General features: G+C 51.2%; 2 protein-coding genes across 12 annotated transcripts in view; one reads left to right on the forward strand and one right to left on the reverse strand.

Moving 5' to 3' along the window:
• Positions 1-20,721, forward strand: part of MORN4 (MORN repeat containing 4) — a 27,367-nt gene continuing 6,646 nt past the window's right edge. For 4 of the 7 annotated variants that reach the window (XR_011382331.2, XR_011382332.2, XR_011382333.1 and 1 more), the window contains exons 1-5: positions 566-726; positions 10,237-10,334; positions 12,679-12,793; positions 13,176-13,285; positions 13,525-13,734. Coding sequence is in view for 2 of the 7 variants with exons in the window: in XM_008270303.5 (XP_008268525.1) it covers positions 10,268-10,334; positions 12,679-12,793; positions 13,176-13,285; positions 13,525-13,673 (441 nt within the window). In the remaining 5 variants the exon portion in view is untranslated. Of the gene's footprint in view, positions 140-565; positions 727-10,236; positions 10,335-12,678; positions 12,794-13,175; positions 13,286-13,524; positions 14,849-17,202; positions 17,408-20,721 lie in introns of those variants that run through there. The other 3 variants (XR_007911067.3, XM_008270303.5, XM_002718592.6) reach the window with 3 other exon arrangements.
• HOGA1 (4-hydroxy-2-oxoglutarate aldolase 1) overlaps positions 17,760-20,721 on the reverse strand; it is a 26,636-nt gene continuing 23,674 nt past the window's right edge. For all 5 annotated transcript variants that reach the window (XM_089314583.1, XM_017348471.4, XM_089314584.1 and 2 more), the window contains one exon: positions 17,760-18,648. In XM_089314583.1, the coding sequence (XP_089170709.1) occupies positions 18,499-18,648 (150 nt within the window). In that variant the 3' untranslated portion in view covers positions 17,760-18,498. The remainder of the gene's footprint in view (positions 18,649-20,721) is intronic.

Here is a 20,721-nt window from a genome sequence, read left to right on the forward strand (position 1 = left end):
GCGTGCTGCGTTCCCCTCGCCCAGTGGATAAACACGTGGATTCGCGGGCGGGCGACGTAGTATTCGGGCAGATGAGTCCAGTCTCGGCACTCTATCAACACAGAGGATCTGGGTAGTGACAACGACAAGGAATGCACAGGTATTGCCTTCCCATCGCAGTGCCGGGCACAGGGTTATCAAATTCAGGCGCCCTCCCCGGCGCATTACGACGACCAAGCCGCGCCTCTGAAGCGGGGTATCGGTGCTGTCCTCCGACTCCACGGCCGGGCCATTTACAACAGTGGGGATGCGAGCGGGATCGCAGCCGCTCTGGCTGGTGGTCACTGTTGGTTTCGTTTGAGGTTAACACTTCGGCCAGGCGGACTCTGGGTGGGCGAGCCTCACACGGAGCCTACAGCTCGCGCGGAGGTGCGGAGTGCGAACCACTCGCTAGGCCCCACCCCTCTCTCAGGCTCTGCCCGGCTCTCGGAGCACTCTGCCCCGCACAAAGATGGCGTGGGGGGCGGGCTGGGCCAATGGGGAGTGGCGTTGCTCCCGGTCGCCTAGGCAACAGCCAATGGGCAGCGGGGATTGTGCCCAGTGCCGCTGCCCGGGATGGCGGCGTCAAGTGGGGCAGGCACTGGTGGAAGTGGCTGAGAGGAGGTCCCCGCTGCTGAACCCCCAGGGTCCCCGCTGCTGAACCCCCAGGATCGGGGCGTGACGGTCGTCCCGAAAGGCTGAGCCCAGGTTGGCAGACGGTGCATGTGGGCCGGGACAGTGTGGTGCCGCGGGTAGGGATTGAGGGGCCGGGCAGATCGTCGGACCGCGGTTCCATCCCTGACGCGCCGACCTAGTGGGCGGCTTGCCCGTTGGGGTCCCAGACCCAGGCCTCCCATCTCGCCGGCGGGGTGGACGCCTGGGATGGCCTGGGCCCTCAGGTGGGCGAACGCAGCTTCCGGGGCTGCGTTGGGAGGGAAAGGCAGGCATACCTGTGTGCGCAGAAGACGCTGCGGGCCGGGGAGCAGACGCGCGTGGAGGGGAGTGGCGGGGCTGGAAGCGAGAGTGGGCTGTGGAGGGGCTTGCCCTCGGGGTCTGGGCCCGCCCGCGTCACGCTCCGGTGGAGGGCCGTCCCACACGGCCCTGCGTGGGGAATTGCGGTGCCTCAGTTATTGATGGGTGACATCCTGCATTCTGGCATCTCCAGGCTACTCCGGCGCCAGCAGCAATCACGCCCCTCTGCTAGGCCCCGGTCGTTCTCCTTTCCGTTGAAATAGAACACTTTTCTGACAGTGCCACTGTCCAGCGCCCTCCAGAAGTCCAAGGCTTCGTAGTCGTCAGCGTTTTTGGACCTTCTTTCTACTGCCAGTATTTTCTTTCCACTTTCTTCTACCTAACCATCCCACAGCCTTCCTAAATAATACCTTTATACACTAACAATACGTTTGTTGACTTTTCGAGTGGAAGTAGACAAGGTTAGAGTAAGAATTATTTCTCTCTCTCTTTTTTTTTTAAAGATTTATGTGAAAGGAGGAGTTATAGAGGAAGGGAGGGAGGGAGAGAGAAAGAGGTCTTCCAACCTCCTGGTTCACGGAATGGCTGGAACTGGGTCGACCTGAAGCCAAGAGCCAGGAGCTTCTTCAGGGTCTCCCACTTGGATGCAGGGGCCCAAGGACTTGGGCCATCTTCTACTGCTTTCCCAGGCCATAGCAGAGAGCTGGATCAGAAGTAGAGCAGCCCGGACTTGAACCGGTGCCCATATGGGATGCCGGCTCTGCAGGTGGTGGCTTTACCTGCTATGCCACAGTGCAGGGCCCAAGAATTATTTCAAGTTCATTCAAAAATGCCTAAAAAGAGGTCCCTGGCATTGTGGCTCAATAGGCTGCAGGCCATCCCATATGGACACTGGTTCGTGTCCCAGCTGCTCCAATTCTGATCCAGCTCCTGGGAAAGCAGTGGGAGATGGTGGAGTGCTTGGACTGAACCCTTGCCATCCACGTGGTAGACCCCATGCATTCTACCTAAGGTTCCCCTTAATTAGTACTTCTGGTTGTGGTCTGGGGAATAGACATCATTTTAAAAAGCAACTACTGAAAGAAATATGCTATATTTCCCTAGCTCAGAAAGGAATAGAGAGGTTATCATTGTGTCATGGCAGGTTAAGCCACCTCCTCAAAGGCCTGCATCTCGCATCAGAGTGCCTGGTTCAAGTCCTGGCCACTCTGCATTTCTGTTCTAGCTTCTGGCTAATGTAATTGGGAGGCAACACCAAACCTATGTGAGAGACCTAGATGGAGTTCCTGGCTCCTGGCTTTTTTTTTTTTTTTTTTTTTTAAGATTTATTTTAATTATTTGAAAGGCAGAGTTAGATGGGGCAGAGTGGGAAGACAGACAGAGAGAGGTCTTTCATCCACTGGTTAACTCCCCAGAAGGCCACAATGGCTGGGGTTGGGCCAGGCCGAAGCCAGGAGCCAGAAGCTTCATCCAGGTTTCCCATGTGGGTGCAGGGACTCAAGCACTTGAGGCATCTTCCTCTGCTTTCCCAGGCCCATTAGCAGAGAGCTAGATCAGAAATGGAGCAGCCAGGACTAGAACCAGCAGCCATATGAGATGCTGGCACCACAGGCAGCGGCCTAACCCGATACACCATAGCACTGGCTCCTGGCTCCTAACTTTGGCCTGGCCTAACCTTGACCATTGCTGGCATTTGGGGAGTGAATCTGTAGATAGAAGATCTCTCTCTTTCAAATGAAATTTTTGAAAAACAGAAATACAAATGCATAGTATGTACTTTAAAAAAACGGTTAGCCCATGTGGGAGAGGGAAGAGGCTCCTGGCTCCTGGTTTCAGATTGTCACAGCTCCTGCTGTTGTGGCCATCTGGGGAGTGAACCAGTGCATGGAGGATCTCTCTCTCTCTCTCTCTCTCTCTCTCTCTCTCTCTCTTTCTCTCTGTTTGCCTCTGCCTCCCTGTGACTCTGCCTTTCAAATAAATAAATAAATCTTAAAAAAAAAAATGGTTAGCCTATTTATCTATTTGAGAGAGAGAGAGATCCCATACTCTGGTTCACTCCCTAAATGTCCACAATGGCAGGTTGGGAGTCAGGAATGCAATCCAGTCTCCCATGTGATGGCAGAAATCCAGTTACTGGAGCCATCACTGCTGCCTCCTGAGGTCTGCGTTAACAGGAAGCTGGAATCAGAAGCTAGAGCTGAGAATTAAGCCCAGGCACTCTGATGTGAGACATCAGAGCCTTAACTGCTAAGCCCGATGCCCTCCCCATGTAGTATGTAGTTTTGAAAACAAATGGGAGAAGACAGTGGCAGGGCTGGGCTGAGAGATGGTGTTCCAGTTGCTGTATAATAAATTATCCCAAAACCTAGCAGGTTAAAACAACCATATGATGCTCATGGATTCTCTGGGTCAGGAATTTGGACCTGTCAACACAGGGTTGGTCTCTCCCTGCTGCATGATATTACAGATGGTATGCAGGCTCAGGGGCTGGAGGCTCCTCCAGAGATGCCTGTTGCCTGGGCTAGGATGATTCACTGATGGACAGCCCACTGGAGCATCAATGTGTGGTTTGGCTTCCTCACACTGTGGTAGCCTGAGGGTAGCTGCACTTCTTTTGTGGTGGCCAGATCTCCCAGTGCGAGCGTACCAGAGAGCAAGATGGGAGTTGTGTCACCTTTCATGATCTAATCTCAGAGCACATCATCACATCCAAATTGTTCTATTGGTCAAAGCAGTTATGAGTTTCCTCAGAATCAAGAGAGGGGAGCTAGATTCTACCCTTTGATGGGTCAGTAGCAAGGTCAGATTGTAGAAGAAATGTGAGACAAAGGGTATTATTGCATACATATTTGGAAAATACAGTCTACCATGTTTGATAATAAGATAATCATACAAATTGTATTGACTTCCTTTAGATATTTTGGATATACTCCCAAGAGCTAACCACACACCAAAAATAGTAGTTGGGTTTACAACTTGATGTCTCAGAGAATATTTTGTCCATGATAATTCTCAATCTGGAGAAAAATCCCCTTTCAAGGGACCTTCTACTGGGTTCCCTGGAGTAAGGAGAAATACCACTCTGGAAGTTTTGTGTAGCTTAAGAAAAAGTAAATAGGGGCCAGCCTTGTGGTATAGCACAAGGCTGTGAGGCCAGCATTCCCATATGAACGCCAGTTCGAGTCCTGGCTGCCCCACTGCTGACCCAGCTCTCTGCTAATGCACTTGGGAAAGCAACAGAGGATGGCCCGAGTGCCATCCACATGAATGACCTGGATGAAGCTCCTGACTCCTGGCCCAGCCCCAGCCATTGCACCCATTTAGAGACTGAACCAGCAGATGGAAGATTCTTTCTGTCTCTGTCTCTCTCCTCTGCTTCTCCCTCTCTCTGTGACTCTGCCTTTCAAATAAATTTTTTTAAAAAGTAAATAAATTTTTTAAAAAAGTAAATAAATACTGTGTCATCACTGTGGCTACTCAATTCCCACTGCACTAACTTTTTCCTAAGTTTGAGTAAAGGCAAGTTGGTTATCTGCTGCCATTAAAAAAATTTTTTTTTAATTTATTTTGTATTTATTTGAGAGGCAGAGAGACACAGACAGATAGAGAAAGAAAGAGTTTCCACCCACTGGTGCACTATAATTGTTAGGGCTGGGCTGGGGCCAAAGCTGGGAGCCAGGAACCAATCCAGGTCTCTTCTGTGGGAGACAGGAGCCCACTTTCTTGTGCCATCTCTGCTGTCTCCAGGGTCTGCTTTAGCAGGAAGCTGGAGTCAGGAGCTGGTGCCCAGAGATGAACCCAGGCTCTCCAATATGGGATATAGAAGTCCTAACTTGTAACTTAAGGGCTAGGCCAAATGTCCACACCCCCACCCCTGCCAAACACATAGAGGAAAGGCCCTTATCTGTGTAAGTGACGATTTCATGCTTATGTATTGGAATGGGGGCTTTAGCAGAAGATGCAGCCCTTCAGATTCCAGCGGATGTGTTTTTTGAAGGGAAGAAACAGTTCTGTACCATAAGCTGACTTTTGGTGCTGTGACTTAATTAGTTCTAGGAAGAGCTGAAGATGGTCTGTAGCTATCAAAATGCCTATCTGGACTGGAAATAGTTTCCTTCTTTAGTTCTGATGGAAAACTGCTTCTCTTCCCCTCATTAAAGTTGTATTTGCAGCAGAGTCACGTTGACCTCAACCCCAGCACACGTTGATGCTGGGCTGATGATAAGAGCCTTGTGAGCCTGAAATGAGATGCTGACCTTATGGGACACTGATAGGGCAGAGATGGCACAGCAGGCGCCAGCATCACTCCTCTGAGAGCCCCCAGAGGTTCAGCAGGGGGCTTTAGGATGGGAAGAAAGTGGTCCTTGCCAGAGAACCTGGACTTGGAGCTCCTGACTGCTATCTGGAGAAATGCAAAAATCCCAGACAAATGACCCCCAAACATCTCTCAAACAGGCTCCATTAAGCAGGCTTCATTATGGGCTAGAAATGGAATTTTTTCCATATATGGGCTAGAGCACAGGAATTCTCAGAACTCATCTGCCCTTGTGTCTGAGAGATGAAGAAACTGGAGCTCTGAGACAGGGCCAGGGCCTCGATGTGACTGCATCCCACCCCACACCCCACGCCCGGCCAGACTGTCGTCCCGTCACATCATCTCTGGGCTTTGGGTGTCTGTTACAAAACCTGGTGTGACAATAAGGCCACACGTACAATACCCATGGGATGTGGATATAGAATGAAGGGGTGACAGCTTTAATTGGATTTTTCTCTGCTTAGTACATACCTCATTAGTCAAAATTGATGAGTTTTTCTATTTCAAAATGTTACCTGAGGGACCAGCACTGTGGCATAGCAAGTAAAGCCGCTGCCTGCAGCACTGGCAGCCCATATGGGCACCAGTTCAAAACCCAGCTGCTCCACTTCCAATCCGGCTCCCTTCTAATGCACCTGGGAAAGCTGCAGAAGATGGCCCAAGTCCTTGGGCCCCTGCACCCATGTGGGAGACCCAGAAAAAGCTCCTGGCTTCAGCCTGGTTTAGCTCTGGCCTTTGTGGTCATGTAGGGAGTGAACCAGCAGATGGAAGATCTCTCTCTGTCTCTCCCTCTCTACCCTCTCTGTAACTCTGCCTTTCAAGTAAATAAAATAAATCTTCTAAAAAAAAAAGTTACCTGAATTGTATTGGTAGCATTTTTATACTGAGCAAAGACTTGAGAGAAATTTCCATTTAAGTAAGCAGATGCATGCTTATATGTTTTTCTTTCTTAAAATTTTGTATTATTTTAATTTTATTTGAAAGGCAGAGAAACCCATAGAGATAGTCCATCAGTGATTCACTCCCCAAATGCCTGCAGTAGCCAGGGCTGGGCTAAGCCAAAACCAAGAACCTGGAACTCTGTCCAGGTCTCTCACATGGGTGGCAGGGACCCAGGTACTCAAGTCCCCACCTGCTGCCTCCCAGGGTATGCATAAGCAGGAAGCTGGAGTGGACGCTGAACCAGGACTTAAGCCAGGTACTCTGATATGGGATACAGGCCTCCCAAGTAGCGACTTAATCACTGCACCAAATGTCCACCCCTAGAGGTCTCTTTCTGAAGGAGAAGAAACTAATGTGTAGTGGGCAGGGCCCTGCGGTGTTCTAGGTACTTTCTTTTTTTTTTTTTAAGATTTATTTATTTATTTGAAAGAGTTACACAGAGAGAGGAGAGGCAGAGAGAGAGAGAGAGAGAGAGAGAGAGAGAGAGAGGTTTTCCATCCAATGGTTCACTCCCCAGATGGCTGCAACGGCCAAAGCTGTGCCAATTCTAAGCTAGGAGCCTGGAGCCTCCTCTGGGTCTCCCACATGGGTGCAGGGGCCCAGGGACCTGGGCCATCCTCCACTGCTTTCCCAGGCCACAGCAGAGAGCTGGACAGGAAGTGGAGCAACCAGGTCTCAAACCAGTGCCCATAAGGGATGCTGGCGCTTCAGGCTAGGGTGTTAACCCACTGCACCACAGCGCCAGCCCCTCTAGGTACTTTCATGTATGTTGTTTAATTTGATCCACCTGCCAAATATGTGAAGTAGGTATTTGAGTATTAACTCTACTTTATAGATGAGATTTAGAAACACTGAAGTAACTTTCCCATGGTTACATGGTGAGCTAAGGTTTGAACTCAGGTCTTTCTGCTGTCAGGAACTGAACTCAGGTCTTTCTGCTCCATTATACTGGGAGGCAACATAGGATAGGATAACGTAAGTTTGTGCACTACCTAGAGGAGCCCCAGAGTCCAATTGCCAGGGCTCTGATCACACAGGTTGGCTGGGTGACCTTCATTAGTTTGCTTGTCCTCTATGTGCTTCCGTTTCCTCAAGTGTAACATGGAGATCTTGATACCTGCCTCATAAAGTTCTTGGAAGTGAAAGTAGATCACATATTCACACACACAGTAAGTGTTGGTTCCTGCTACACATTCCAGGTGGCTTCTCTGGCGTCAGCCCAGTTGATCTCTGAGGGTTGTGCCACAAGGATGGGAGTGTAAATAATGCAGCACCAAAACCCACTACGATTTGGAAAAGACAAACTTAATGTCCTGGTGGTTTTAGTTGAACATGTAAAGCATCCTTTTTGTTAAAATATACCAGACCCTTCCTGTGCTGTGGAGTCCACTCTTTGCAACTCCATCTTGGCTTTCATAGTGGAGCATCACTGTAACCTTTAACAGTGGGTGTGGGTTCAGCACCTCTGGGACTTACAGGAAAAGAGAGAGAGAGTCGTTGGTCCTAGGCCTCAGGAACTGAGGGATCCCCTTCAGTGAGTGCACTAGGTCTGGTTCCTGTGCTTGGAAGAGAAGGTGCACTTTTCCTACAGGTCTCCTGTGCCTGAGGGTCAGGCTGTGGGTCAGTTGTTCATCTTGGGAGATTTGTCAAGGATGCTTTATAGTTCAGACTGGCAGTTCACAGATTTGCAGTAATCCAATGGTGCGCTTTTTTTTTTTTAATTTTTTGCCAGGCAGAGTTAGACAGTGAGACAGAGAGAGAGAGAGTTATAGACAGTGAGAGAGAGAAGAGAAAGGTCTTCCTTCCATTGGTTCACTCTCCTAATGGCTGCTACAGCCGGCATTGTGCCGATCCGAAGCCAGGAGCCGGCTACTTCCTCAGTCTTCCATGCAGGTGCAGGGACCCAAGCACTTGGGCTATCCTCCACTGCCCTCCCGGGCCACAGCAGAGAGCTGGACTGGAAGAGGGGCAACCGGGACTTGTACCGGCACCCCAACCGGGACTAGAACCTGGGGTACCGGGACTAGAATCTGGGGTTCCGGCACCGCAGGCAGAGGATTAGCCTAGTGAGCCGCGGCGCCGGCCTAATGGTGCGCTTCTTAAACAAAACTGCAGATCCTCAAGCTCTGACTGCAGAATCTGATTCAGTGGTCTGGTGCGGGCCTACGACTCTGCATTGCCACAATCACTTGAAAACCTTGCATTGCTTTTGTTTGGAAAAGATGAAGGAATGAATAAAAAGGCTTCTGGAATTAAGAGAGAAGCAAGGACTGAGTGCTTGGTGCGCGTCAGTGCGTTCTGTTTGTAGTGAATGCTGCTTTGGGTGTTCTCACTCTGCAGCACCTCCTTGAACACAATGTTCTGGTACCACTGGTACCATCGGTACGAAGCCATTTAGAGGCTGTCCTCTCTCCACTATGGGGTATGGCCGATGGCCATTCCTTCTGCTCTTACTACCCAGTTATCCCACAGACCACCCACTCCTACCTGACTGTATCAGCAGCTTTGCTGTATACAGATGCACCATTCTGAAACACAGCGGCTCCCAACAACACACATTGATTTATCCCATGATTCTGTAACTAACTAGCTTGAGGCTGGGCTTGGAAAGTAGAAATAATGATGATACCCATCCGGTAAAGTTCACTGTGAAATGAAATCAAATAATGTATTCATTCACACATCACTGAGGATACAGAAAAAGCCACTAAATGTCTCTAGTTTTGCCTGAGCTCACTTACCCCTCTGTGGTCAGCTGGAGCAGCTGCTCCGTGTAGCCACTCATCATCCTGGGGGCTGATCAGGTCCAAATGCAAACCCGGTGCTCCATCACCTTTGCAAATGCCCCGTTAGTAGAGCAACTCACACAGCCAACCCAGATCCAGTGGGCACGGGAATAAATAAATACTGCCTCTTAATGGGAGGATCTGCCATGTCATATGGCATGGGCATGAATGGAGGGAGAAAAACGGTGCCCATTTTAATGGTCTATTCAGTTATCACATCTTCCCTGCAAACTTTCTTCCCTGTAGGCTTTGTCTACCCCACCCCTCCTGCTCCCTTTGCCGCAATCATTTTTTCAGAACACTGCTTTCATCGTATTCCATCCCTGTTCACAACTCCTCCCCCAGAAACTTCCTCTTTTCTCCACAATGTCAGCTATAAGCTCTTCTGCCTGGTTTTCATGGGTCTCCTTAAACTAGCCTGACCTAACAGTGGTAGCTAGAGTGTGGGAGACAAAGGGCCAGCCACGGTCAGGGAGGCAGGTGCTTGTTCCAGCTCAGCCACCAACCCACCCCTTAACCTCTCTGCGCTTCTGTCCCTCCAGCCACAAAATGACAGTATTTGGACAACTAAGTCCAGTAGGTTATTTTCAGATTTCAGATGTTGGCAGACTGTACCGAGACAATTCATGTCCTATTGCTCCCCAAATACCTGTTACAGTGAGACCAGGCTTGTGTTCCCTGTGAACTGCCCATGTCTCCCTTGCTCATTTGGGGTTCGTCCCATTCCCCGTGTGTTCCCAATCTGGGGCTGCTCTCTGCTTTCTCCCTGCTCACTTTAAACCCCACCCATCCCATCTTCATTCATCTCTGCCAGCCAAGCTGGCACCTGATTGCATTATCTCTAGTATAATTCAGGTTTTACTTGTTGGTTGAATTGACTAGATTATAATCTCACTGAGGGAAGAGACGATGTGCTGACTAAACACATAGTAGGTGTTGAGTAAATCTTCGTCGATTAATCCTCCACTGCCAGGTCATAGAGAACTGGAACTAACTGAAACCTTTAAAACCAAGAGGAGAATAATTGTGCTTGGGTAGAGGTGGTGATGATGGCGGTGGTTGGAGAAGTGGGTGTTTTTGTTAAAAGTATCCAAGTCAGTGGAGATGAGCGGCCTGGCGGCCTCAGAGAGTGTGGCAGTGATGTTTTGCGGAGCACCCCTCCAGCGTGGTATGACACTGTTTTCCTCTGCTTGTTTCCTACAGCTTTCACCCTTTTCTTCTGTAAGCTGTCACCATGACCCTGACAAAGGGTTCCTTCACCTACTCCAGTGGGGAAGAATACCGTGGCGAGTGGAAGGAGGGTGAGAAGGACCCCTGGGGGAATCTCAGGGCACCAGGCTAGACAGCCAACTCTCTGGAGCTTCAGGACTATTTCCCACTCCAGGACTTGATTCCAGAGTGCCTTTCCTTTGTTCTATGTTAGGGTTAAATAACAGTTAGAAAATGCTCTTATTCACCCAAACCCCCACAAGTGAATTAAGTCCTTACATTTCTAAATTTGAAAGGATGTTTCAACATCCTTTCATCCTTCAGTAATATTATTTGGGAATTTTAAAAAATAAATGCTAATGTACCCAGCAGAGTATAGTGAATCATTTTAAGTGTCCATAAATTAGAGTACAGAGTTCAGTGCAATGAATTGGTTCCAATGAATCTTAAGAAGTTAGGGGGGCTGGCGCTGTGGCGTAGTGGGTAACGCCACCACCTGCAGTGCCGTCATTAAAACCTGGCTGCTCCACTTTTTTTTTTTTTTTTTTTTTAAGATTTATTTATTTGGAAGTCAGAGTTACACAGAGAGAGAAGGAGAGGCAGAGAGAGAAAGAGGTCTTCCATCTGCTGGTTCACTCCCCAATTGACTGCAACAGTTGAAGCTGCGATGATCCAAAGCTGGGAGCCAGGAGCTTCCTCCAGGTCCCCCCGTTGGGTGCAGAGGCCCAAGTACTTGGACCATCTTCTACTGCTTTCTCAGGCCATAGCAGAGAGCTGGATTGAAGTGGAACAGCCGGTACTTGAACTGGCACCCATATGGGATGCTGGCACTACAGGTGGCAGCTTTACCCACTACGCTACAGCACCGGCCCCTGCTCCACTTCTGATCCGGCTCTCTGTTATAGCTTGGGAAAGCAGTGGAGGATGGCCCAGGTGCTTGGGCTCCTGCACTCTTGTGGGAGACTCGGAAGAAGCTCCTGGCTCCTGGCTTCAGATCGGCCCATCTCCGGCTGTTGTGGCCATCTGGGGAATGAACCAGCAGATGGAAGATCTCTCTGCCTCAGCGTCTGCCTCTGCCTCTCTGTAACTCTGCCTTTCAAATAAATAAATCTTAAAAAAAAATGTTAGGACGATCTGAAAAGTAGGGCAGACACTCAAGAACAAATGAGATTCATTGCCTTGAATTTCCTGTGACACACAGCTCATTACCTTTGGAAGTGTCCATTCATAGGACTAGTCAAATTCTTTGGAGCCTGACATTATGCAGGAAGCAGTTTAATGACATTCAGTTTGGAAGCACAGTCTGGCTGCTTTGAAGTCTTGCAGGCCCAGTGCTAGCAAGCCAGGAAGTGCCCCGAGGGGCTGGACTCCCTGCCCTCTCGAAGGTGAAGGGCAGTTCAAGCTGTTACCAGACACTCGCCTCATTCTGCTCACATTAGATCCCCGTGGCTGATGAATGCATGAGCCTTCAGAAGTTGTGCAGATGGGGCGTGACCTTGCCTCTTCCCATCCCAAGCCTTTTCTCTTGCCTCCCAAACACCTGCTGTCCCCTCAAAGATGGCCTTTTGGAGGAGAGACTGCCTGAGGCTCTGCTGGGGGCAGTCTCTGTCCACCAAAGGAACACCCTCACCTGTGTTTGAAGGACATGACTGCTCTGTGTTCTGGTCCATTCAGTGGGTAAGCACGACAGTATGGTAAGCACAGCAGACAGAGCTCAGCCAGTGCTGCCAGGGAGGGTGTCAGGTTCACCCAGGAGCCTCCCAGTCTAAGGGATATGTCTGTTTGTTTCTCAGAGAGGCCCCTGTGTAAAGGTGAGTGTTGAGGGCTCCCTGTAGGGCTGCCCGCTGCATCTGCATTCTTGCTCCCCTGCTCAGAGCTCTGTGATCTCCAGCAAGTTATTTAGCTTCTCCCTGCCTCGATTTTCCCATCTGGCAAATGGAATAAAAATAGTACTATGCCTACTTCATAAGGTTTTCATGAAGATTAAATTAGATGATAAATACAGAGTGCTCAGAAGACTGGCTGGCTCATAGCAAAGCTACTATAAATGTTAGCTGTTTTTATTTACTTATGTATTTATTGAGAAGTAGACAGAGAGCTCCCATCTGCTGGTCCATTCCCCAAAGGCCCAAACAGCCCATGCATCTGAACCCCTAGGCCAGACTCCTGCCCAGGTAGGGTTATTTTCAAGTGCCCACTTGCCATTCATACTTGGGGGACCCTGCTCCATAGGTGATGGCTGTGACTTAGGATGGGCAGTCCAAGGAGCAATATTTTCCTGGTGCCTGGACTGGGTAACATTGTGCCCTGCGAATGCCCTGGCTTTTCTTCTTTCCTCTGGGGCCCAGGGCATGGGGGGTAAGGGATGCTGGGCGAGTGAGAAGGGACCAGAAGCTGCCCCTTTCCAACCTCACACCTGTCCATCTTTTTGCTCAGGCCGCAGGCATGGCTTTGGTCAGCTGATGTTTGCAGATGGTGGCACCTACCTGGGTCATTTTGAGAATGGGCTTTTTAACGGCTTCGGGGTACTGACCTTCTCAGATGGCTCAAGGTGGGTATCAGGTCATTGCTTTCCTAGCCTTCCACTGGGGAGGCTCTGATTCTAAAGTGGGGCAGGCAGGGAGTGAGCAGCTCTTTTGTTGGTGACATTTGAAATCAATCTAAAATTTGAAATGTCAAGGAGTGAGTGACCTTGCACTCTACTTGCTAGATTCTTTCCTTGAGATTCGGGCCTCACATCATACATACACGCCGACCCTTCTCTGCTGGCTGCGAATGGGGTGGGTGTGGCTGGGTCGAGCTCCAGGCTCAGTGCCGACAGCTCTGCTCTGCTCCTGGGTCTTAGTGAGGAGCACATAGCGGCAGCTGCTGGCCTCAGTGAACCCAGATGGCTAACATGCCCACTAAAGGCTAACATCTTGGTGTTTCCGCAGGTACGAGGGGGAGTTTGCTCAGGGCAAGTTTAACGGCGTCGGAGTCTTCATCCGACACGACAACATGACCTTTGAGGGGGAATTTAAAAATGGCAGAGTAGATGGTTTTGGTAAGTTTCAGCCCAACGGGACGGGTGCCTTGGGTGGGCACAGCAGGGTGGAAATACCTTTTTAGTGCAGCCCCTCCCCTGGCTACCCCACAGCCGCAGGGGTTGTGCCCCCATGCCTCCCCCTGCGGAGGACTCCTGAGCAGAGCCTCGAGTTTTTCGCATCTTTGGCCTCGGCACGCCAAGCTAGCCTCTGCAGCGTTAGTGTCACCATCACTCCGTATTTGTCTGTCCTCCCCAAGGCCTGCTGACTTTCCCTGATGGCTCTCACGGCATCCCGCGCAACGAGGGCCTGTTTGAGAACAACAAGCTGCTGCGGCGGGAGAAGTGCTCGGCCGTGGTCCAGCGGGCCCAGAGCGCCTCCAAGTCAGCCAGAAGCCTCACCGCCTGATGCGGGGCTGGGCACCAGCTGCCGAGGACTGGGAAGGGCCAAGGCCCGTGGTTCAGCCGAGGTGAGCAGTCGGACCAGATCTGAGCCGAGCTGAGCCGAGAGGACTGCGGAGCAGCAGCCCTGTGCTCTGCCCGGCACCTGCCAGTCGGAACCCAGCCGCAGGAAATGCCAGGGCATCTGTTCACGGGCCCTGCCCCAGCCGCCAGCAGTCTGTTGTTTCTTCATCTTTAGGTGCAAGAGGACAGAGGGAAAGCCGCCTCATCTCACTCGTTGTCTCTGTTCCTACACCTTAGGCTTAGCCAGTGCAGACCAGATGGGGCCTGCTACCCCTTTCTGCTGAGTGATAGAGAATAATCTCTTCATTCTGCCTACATATGGGGCGGATGATCCTAACTTCTACGTAGGGCCTGTGCTTTGTGCTACCCTGGAGAAGTAAGGAGAGGAACAGGGGCACGTAGTACAGTTGGCAGAGCTTTTCTGTTACTGCCTTCTTCACCGCTGCTTGGAGCCTGCTCCACACTCTCTAGCCAGAACGATCCTCCTCTCTGCTTGTCAATCCGTGAGGACCCGGCAAGCGTGCGGCGTGCTCCTCCCTGACTGTCCAAGCTGTCGTCCTTACCTTGCAGGTGATCCCCATCCATGCCTCTCCTTCCTTAGATGTCAAACAGGACCCCTTCATGGGCTCTTCAAGAAAGACTCGCACACGCAGTCACCTTACAGAACTTGCACTTCTTACTTACACCAGGGCCTAGTACATGTAAGCACCTCACTTGGCTGCCCACCATGGAGGGAACTGAATCCCTGCGGATGGTGTGGACTGACAACGGCCTTTCCCAGTGTGCCGTGGGTCAGACTCAACCACACCCCTTAAGTTTAAGTGGAATTGGCCTTCCAGGACTGTGGTGGACTAAGGAGCATGTGACTCTGTGCATCTGGTTCACTGCAACTTTTCTGCCATGAGACCTGGTATCACTCCTGACAGACAGGATCCCTGCACAGTTACACGGAGGCTTCCAGTTACCCTGTGACCCAGACACATGGCCCAGTCCCTATCCTCACACCGCCTGTCCCTCCACAGCAGACTGTGGTGAAAACGATAGCCGTGTGCCTCTCTATTTATTCTCTGGATTGTACTGTAGAGCAAGTGTTTATGAAGAATAAACAGATCACAAGAACTGCCTCTACTTAGCTTTCCTTTCTCGTCCTTGGGCTTGATGTTTCTTTTTTTTTTTTTTTTTTTTTTGACAGGCAGAGTGGACAGCGAGAGAGAGAGACAGAGAGAAAGGTCTTCCTTTCCCCGTTGGTTCACCCTCCAATGGCCGCAGCGGCCAGCGCGGTGCAGCCGGCGCACCACGCTGATCGATGGCAGGAGCCAGGTACTTATCCTGGTCTCCCATTGGGTGCAGGGCCCAAGCACTTGGGCCATCCTCCACTGCACTCGCGGGCCACAGCAGAGAGCTGGCCTGGAAGAGGGGCAACCGGGACAGAATCCGGCACTCCGACCGGGACTAGAACCTGGTGTGCCGGCGCCGCAAGGTGGAGGATTAGCCTAGTGAGCCGCGGCGCCGGCCTGGGCTTGATGTTTCTAAAAGTTCATCAGGCTGGGGCTTGGGACTGACCTGCACACTGAATGATGTAATATCATCTGATTCTGAAACCTTTGCAGAGTGGGGGTGTGAAGTGAACTTTTCTTTTATGCAGATAGGCTCAGGTTACCCAAATGAGCAAGTGCCAAGCCAGATGGGATTTGTGTCCCTTTCTCCCTGACTCCAACTCCCTTTCCACTGGATTCCTCGTAACCTAAGCATCAGAGTGCTAAGCCCTGAGACCACTTTGCTACCAGTCCTGCTGGGCTGCCTCAGGCAAGTCAGCTCCTGCCCAGGGCGCCCTTGCTCGGCAGCCACGCCGAGCCTTTGAGGTGCATGATCTTGCTCAGTCCTCGGCACAGCCCTAGAGGAAGGCCTCTTATTATCATCTTTGTGTTACTGATGAGGCTCAGGGAGGTTAGGTGGATTCTCCCAAGTCTGGCAGACGCACTAAGGGGCAGATCCAGAACTTAAATCCAGTCTGTTTAAGCCCAAAGGCAAAGCTCTTAACCAGTGCACTAGCCTACCTCCCCAACCTTGTCTTTCTCCCTGCCCTAAGCCTGAGTCTCCTGACAGGTGCCATGAAAGGAGCCCAGAGGCTAAGCCCCAACCTTTAGTGCCACCCAGATGTCTACTTTTTTTTTTTTTTTTTTTTTTGACAGGCAGAGTGGACAGAGAGAGAGACAGAGAGAAAGGTCTTCCTTTTGCCGTTGGTTCACCCTCCAATGGCCAGTGCGGCTGGCGCATTGCACTGATCCGAAGCCAGGAGCCAGGTGCTTTTCCTGGTCTCCCATGAGGGTGCAGGGCCCAAGGACTGGGCTATCCTCCACTGCACTCCTGGGCCATAGCAGAGAGCTGGCCTGGAAGAGGGGCAACCGGGACAGAATCTGGCGCCCTAACTGGGACTAGAACCTGGTGTGCTGGCGCCGCAAGGCGGAGGATTAGCCTAGTGAGCCACGGCGCCAGCCCTGTCTACTTGCCATTGAAAATTGATGTCGTGTGTGTTATTCTCTAACCTCAGTCCTAAGCCAGGGTCCATTTCCCTCACATACACCCCCTTTATTTGAGGGTCAGAGGGATCAGAAAGGGTGACAGAAAGATCTCTCATCCACTGATTCACACCCTCAAATGCTTGCAATGATTGGGACTGGGCTGGGCCAAAACTGGGAGCCAGGAACTCAATTCATCTCCCACTTTGGTGGGTGGAGTCCAGTCATTTGAGCCATCGCTGCATTAGCAAGAAGCTGGAGTCAAGAGCCAGAGCTGGGTATCAAACCCAGGCACTCTGTCATGGGATGCAGGCACCTTAACCCAGGCCAAACACTCACTCCTATTTAACTCTTAACTTTATACTTTTGTTTTAGTAATTTTTTTATTTGAAAGACAGAGAGATCTCCCATCTGCTGGGTCACTCCCCAAATGCCCACAACAGCCAGGGCTAGGTCAGGCTCAAAGTAGGAGCAGGGTGGCAGGGACCCAACTATTTGAACCTTTACTGCTGCCTCCCAGGGTGCACAGTAACAGATAGCTGGAATTGATAGAACCAAAACTCAAACCTAGACAAATAAATAAATCACTTAAAATATATTTAGGGGCTGGTATCATAGTGCAGTGGGTTAAGCTGTTACCTGCAATGCCAGCATCCATATGAGGGCCAGTTTGAGTCCTGGCTGCTCTACTTCTGATCCAGCTCCCTGCTAACGTGCTTGGGAAAGGCAGTGAAAGATGGCCCAAGTACTTGGGGCCCTGCCACCCATGTGGGAGACCTGGATGGAATTTCTGGCTCTAGGCTTCTGCCTGGCTCAGCCTTGGCCACTGCAACAATTTGGAGAGTGAATCAGCAAATGAAACTGTGTGTGTGTGTCAGGGACAGTGCTGTGGCATAGCAGGTAAGCGGCTACCTGTAGTGCCTACATCTCATATGGGCACTGGTTGAATCCCAGCTGCTGCACTTCTAATCCAGTTCCCTACTGGTGCACCTGGGAAAGCAGCGGAAGATGACCCAAGTCCCTGGGCCCTCGCCACCCACGTCAGAGACCTGGAAGAAGCTCCTAATTCCTGGCTTCAACCTGGCCCAGGTTTGTTTTTTTTTTTTTTCCTCCCTCTTTGTAACTATGCCTTTCAAATAAATTTTTTAAAAAACTAAAACATAATGTGAAATCTTAAAAAATTATTTCAGTTTTTCTGCCATTACATAGATACTACTATGGAAGAGGGTTAACCACATTGGAGAAGCTATTTGGTTAACATACTGTGTGTCTCCAAATATCCCAGTTGTGCTTCCTTGCCTATTACAGTTTCCCACTAAAAAATTCATTAAGTCTTTCCTAGGCCACCATTAATCTAATGCCTGTTTGCCCAGTCTTGTTAGGGCTCTCTCAGACTTGCAGAAAGGCAGCTGTGAGAGCTCAGGCACTTCCGGAGAGGTTCTTGACACGCAGCCAGGCGATCCAAGGTCTGCAGAGCAGCGGAGTGTCCATCTGAGCAGAGCCACACCAGCTTTACTTTAAACTTTATTAGAGTAACGAAGTGATTCTTTTTAATAATAAAAGAAGACAGCCTATAGGCAAAATGTGGCCCTGTCTCAAGGCCAAGTGCCCCTTTCCTACTGTTTTGGACCTGGGCCGGTCACTGCAGTCTCTAGACTGTAACGTCTATCCACCAGGTGTCGTGGTTTAGCAGTCTGAAGGAGCCGGGCCGTCTCCCTGCATTAACAGTTGAATTGAGTTGGGGACAAGAATGTGTGGCGAAGGCAGGTAGATGGGGAAGGGTGTGATGGGTAGAAAGCAGCTGGCCCTTCCAAGACCAGCAGCTTCTCCAACCAGGTTCCCAACCTACCGCTACCCCTGGAAGGAGCCAGACGCAGGCTCTTAGGGTAGCCCTGGCTACCTAAGCCTAAGGGTTGTAGCCCCAAGTCTAGGTAGTGATCCCGTCAGTAAGACCTGTTTGTGCCCAGATGCCCCCCACCCTTCCTCTCTTGCTGTGGCTTCAAGTGCCTTGGGTCACAGGAACACATGTGCAGTAGAGACCGTGAGACATTGCTCCTTCCCAGCCTGAAGGCTCAGAGACTCAGATGCAGGATACAATAACGTGGGAAGTCACGGGGCTATGAGGATAAGAGTGCCGGAAGACCCCAGACGGAAAAGAGGTCAGTACCCTTGCTTCTCCCACACGCCTTCAAGCTGCAGGTGCAAGGCAGGAGACCAACGAGCTCAGCCAGGCAGGTCCCCCGCTTGCTCTCAGAGCCAGCCATTGCTGGTGAAATCCACACGCAGGGCCTCCTCCTCAGCAGGGCTCAGCGCCTGCAGTGGGGCACGGCAGGGGCCTCCGTAGTAGCCAAACCAGTCCATGACTTTCTTCAGCCCCGGAATCCCGAAGCGCCGAGTCACCTAAGAAGCAGGGCCTGTTAGAAGGGTTAGGGAATCCCCCGCACGTACGTGCACACCCCTGGGGCCCAGACATCTGTCACTTTCAGACTTTCCAACCCCTGCCCCAGTAAAGCAACACTAGCACTTCTGTGACACATGGGGTAGAATGGAATCCAGACCTAGAGACCTAAACCTGTCAGTATTAGAGCCACACGTCAAAAGCTCAGAGGAAGGAAGGCGTCTCCTTTGGTCTCGAGGGAGAAACCCACCCCAACAGGGAGCAGGGCGCCATTCCATCCTCAGGCTGTGATGGCAGAAGGCAGCAAGGCTACAGATCTGGGCTCAAAAACCCCAGGCTGTGGCCTAGTGCCTGGTACTTCACCCAGGAAGGAGAAGGGCCTCCCAGCGCCTCCCACACAGCTCAGACCCCTGCTCCCCTGGCCTAGCAGATCCCCCACCCACATAGCCATAGCTCTTCCCTTGGCTCTGAATTGCACGCTCTCACAGGAGAGGAAATGCTACCACCCAAAGACATTTTGCTGTGCCGCCATGGGTTACTGACTCGTTATTTCTAAGCAAGTTCTCTTGTCTAAAACATGAGGGGGCTCTAAGGGCCTTTCCATGAATGGGGCCTAGGGGACTTCAAAGCTGTTGTCTTAATTTAAAATCAGGCCTGGAATTTTACCAACTCAATGAGGCACCACGTTTCTTTGGTTTGGGTATACCAATTGGTTATAGCATGCTGATCAGTAATGTTAGATTAATCTTTGACTATCTAAAACTAAGACAGTAACCAGTTCTTAATCAAGTTTTATTTGGAGGGAAGGTAGAAATATGGGCTCCATGTAGGGTAAAATTAAGAGGGCTTAAATTAAAAGGGGGAGGCGGTGCTGTGGCACAGCAGGTAAAGCCGCTGCCTACAGTGCCAGTATCCCATATGGGCGCCGGTTCAAGTCCTGGCTGCTCCACTTCCAATCCAGCTCTCTGCTATGGCCTGGGAAAGCAGTAAATGACCCAAGTCCTTGGGCCCCTGCACCAGTGTGGGAGACCCCTAAGAAGCTCCTGGCTCCTGGCTTTGGATCAGCCCAGTTGTGGCCACCTGGGGAGTGAACCAGCAGATGGAGGACCTCTCTCTCTCTCTTTTCTCTCTCTCTTTCTCCTTCTATCCTCTCTCTATGCCTCTGCCTCTCTGTAACTCTGCCTTTCAAATAAATAAAATAAAACTAACAAATAAATAAAAAGAGGACCTTGGGGTAAATAATTAACAACTCTTCACCACTAGAGGCCAGTAGACTTCAGCCAGCCTGGGCTTGGGCCCTCCTCCCAGGCCTGCTCCCACCTGGGGTGTTCAGAGAGCCTGGCTTGTACCCCAGACCTGAGTGGGCGGGAAAGACCCAGGGCAGGGGAAGGAACCGAGCGGCACCTGGAGAAGAGCTTGCTCCCACTGCGGGCCTCCGAGGACCTCGTGGACACAGCCTCTTCCCGCAGAGGCTGTGGAAAGCCCTAAGTACACCAGGGCCAGAGGTCGAGCGCAGGGCAGGTGCGGGAAGGACACAGTGTTCAACCAGGGCAGGGCAAGAGGGTGACATCAAAGTGCTCTTGGGGTGTCTGAGCCTACAATTCAGGCAGCAGAAAGGTGTTCCAGGCATTCCTGAGCAAGTGCCCGGGCTGGCACAGGAACAGGACAGAGTGAAGGGAGAGGGGACGGCAGCTGGACGTCTGCTGTCCCCAGTGGGCAACCCAAGCTACTTCATCTGAAAAACGAGGTGGTGACAGCAGTGACGCCACAGAGGTGTCACAGGATCCAGTGAAGAGAGCACTGCGAATACCAGGTCAGTCCCCAGGGTCCCGAACGCTGCTCCTTTTCCTGTCCTGATAGGATGCGGGGTCAGGCCTTCTCCTTCACAGATGGTGGGGGCTGAAGACCCTTTACCCAGAGCCTGTGCCCTGTGGGGTTCAGCTAAGAGGCCTCATTAAGGCCAGTCCTTCCAACCTGTTATAGAGCGGCCCATCCCAGGACGAGCTTCCCATCTCGGGAGACTCGTGCTTTCTCCTCGGCCCTCACTTCCCGACCCGAGCGAATCTGCTGTGGTG

Source organism: Oryctolagus cuniculus, chromosome 15 (assembly GCF_051225735.1).
Source record: "Oryctolagus cuniculus isolate XC-2025 breed Fujian yellow rabbit chromosome 15, ASM5122573v1, whole genome shotgun sequence".
Classification (NCBI taxonomy): domain Eukaryota; kingdom Metazoa; phylum Chordata; class Mammalia; order Lagomorpha; family Leporidae; genus Oryctolagus; species Oryctolagus cuniculus.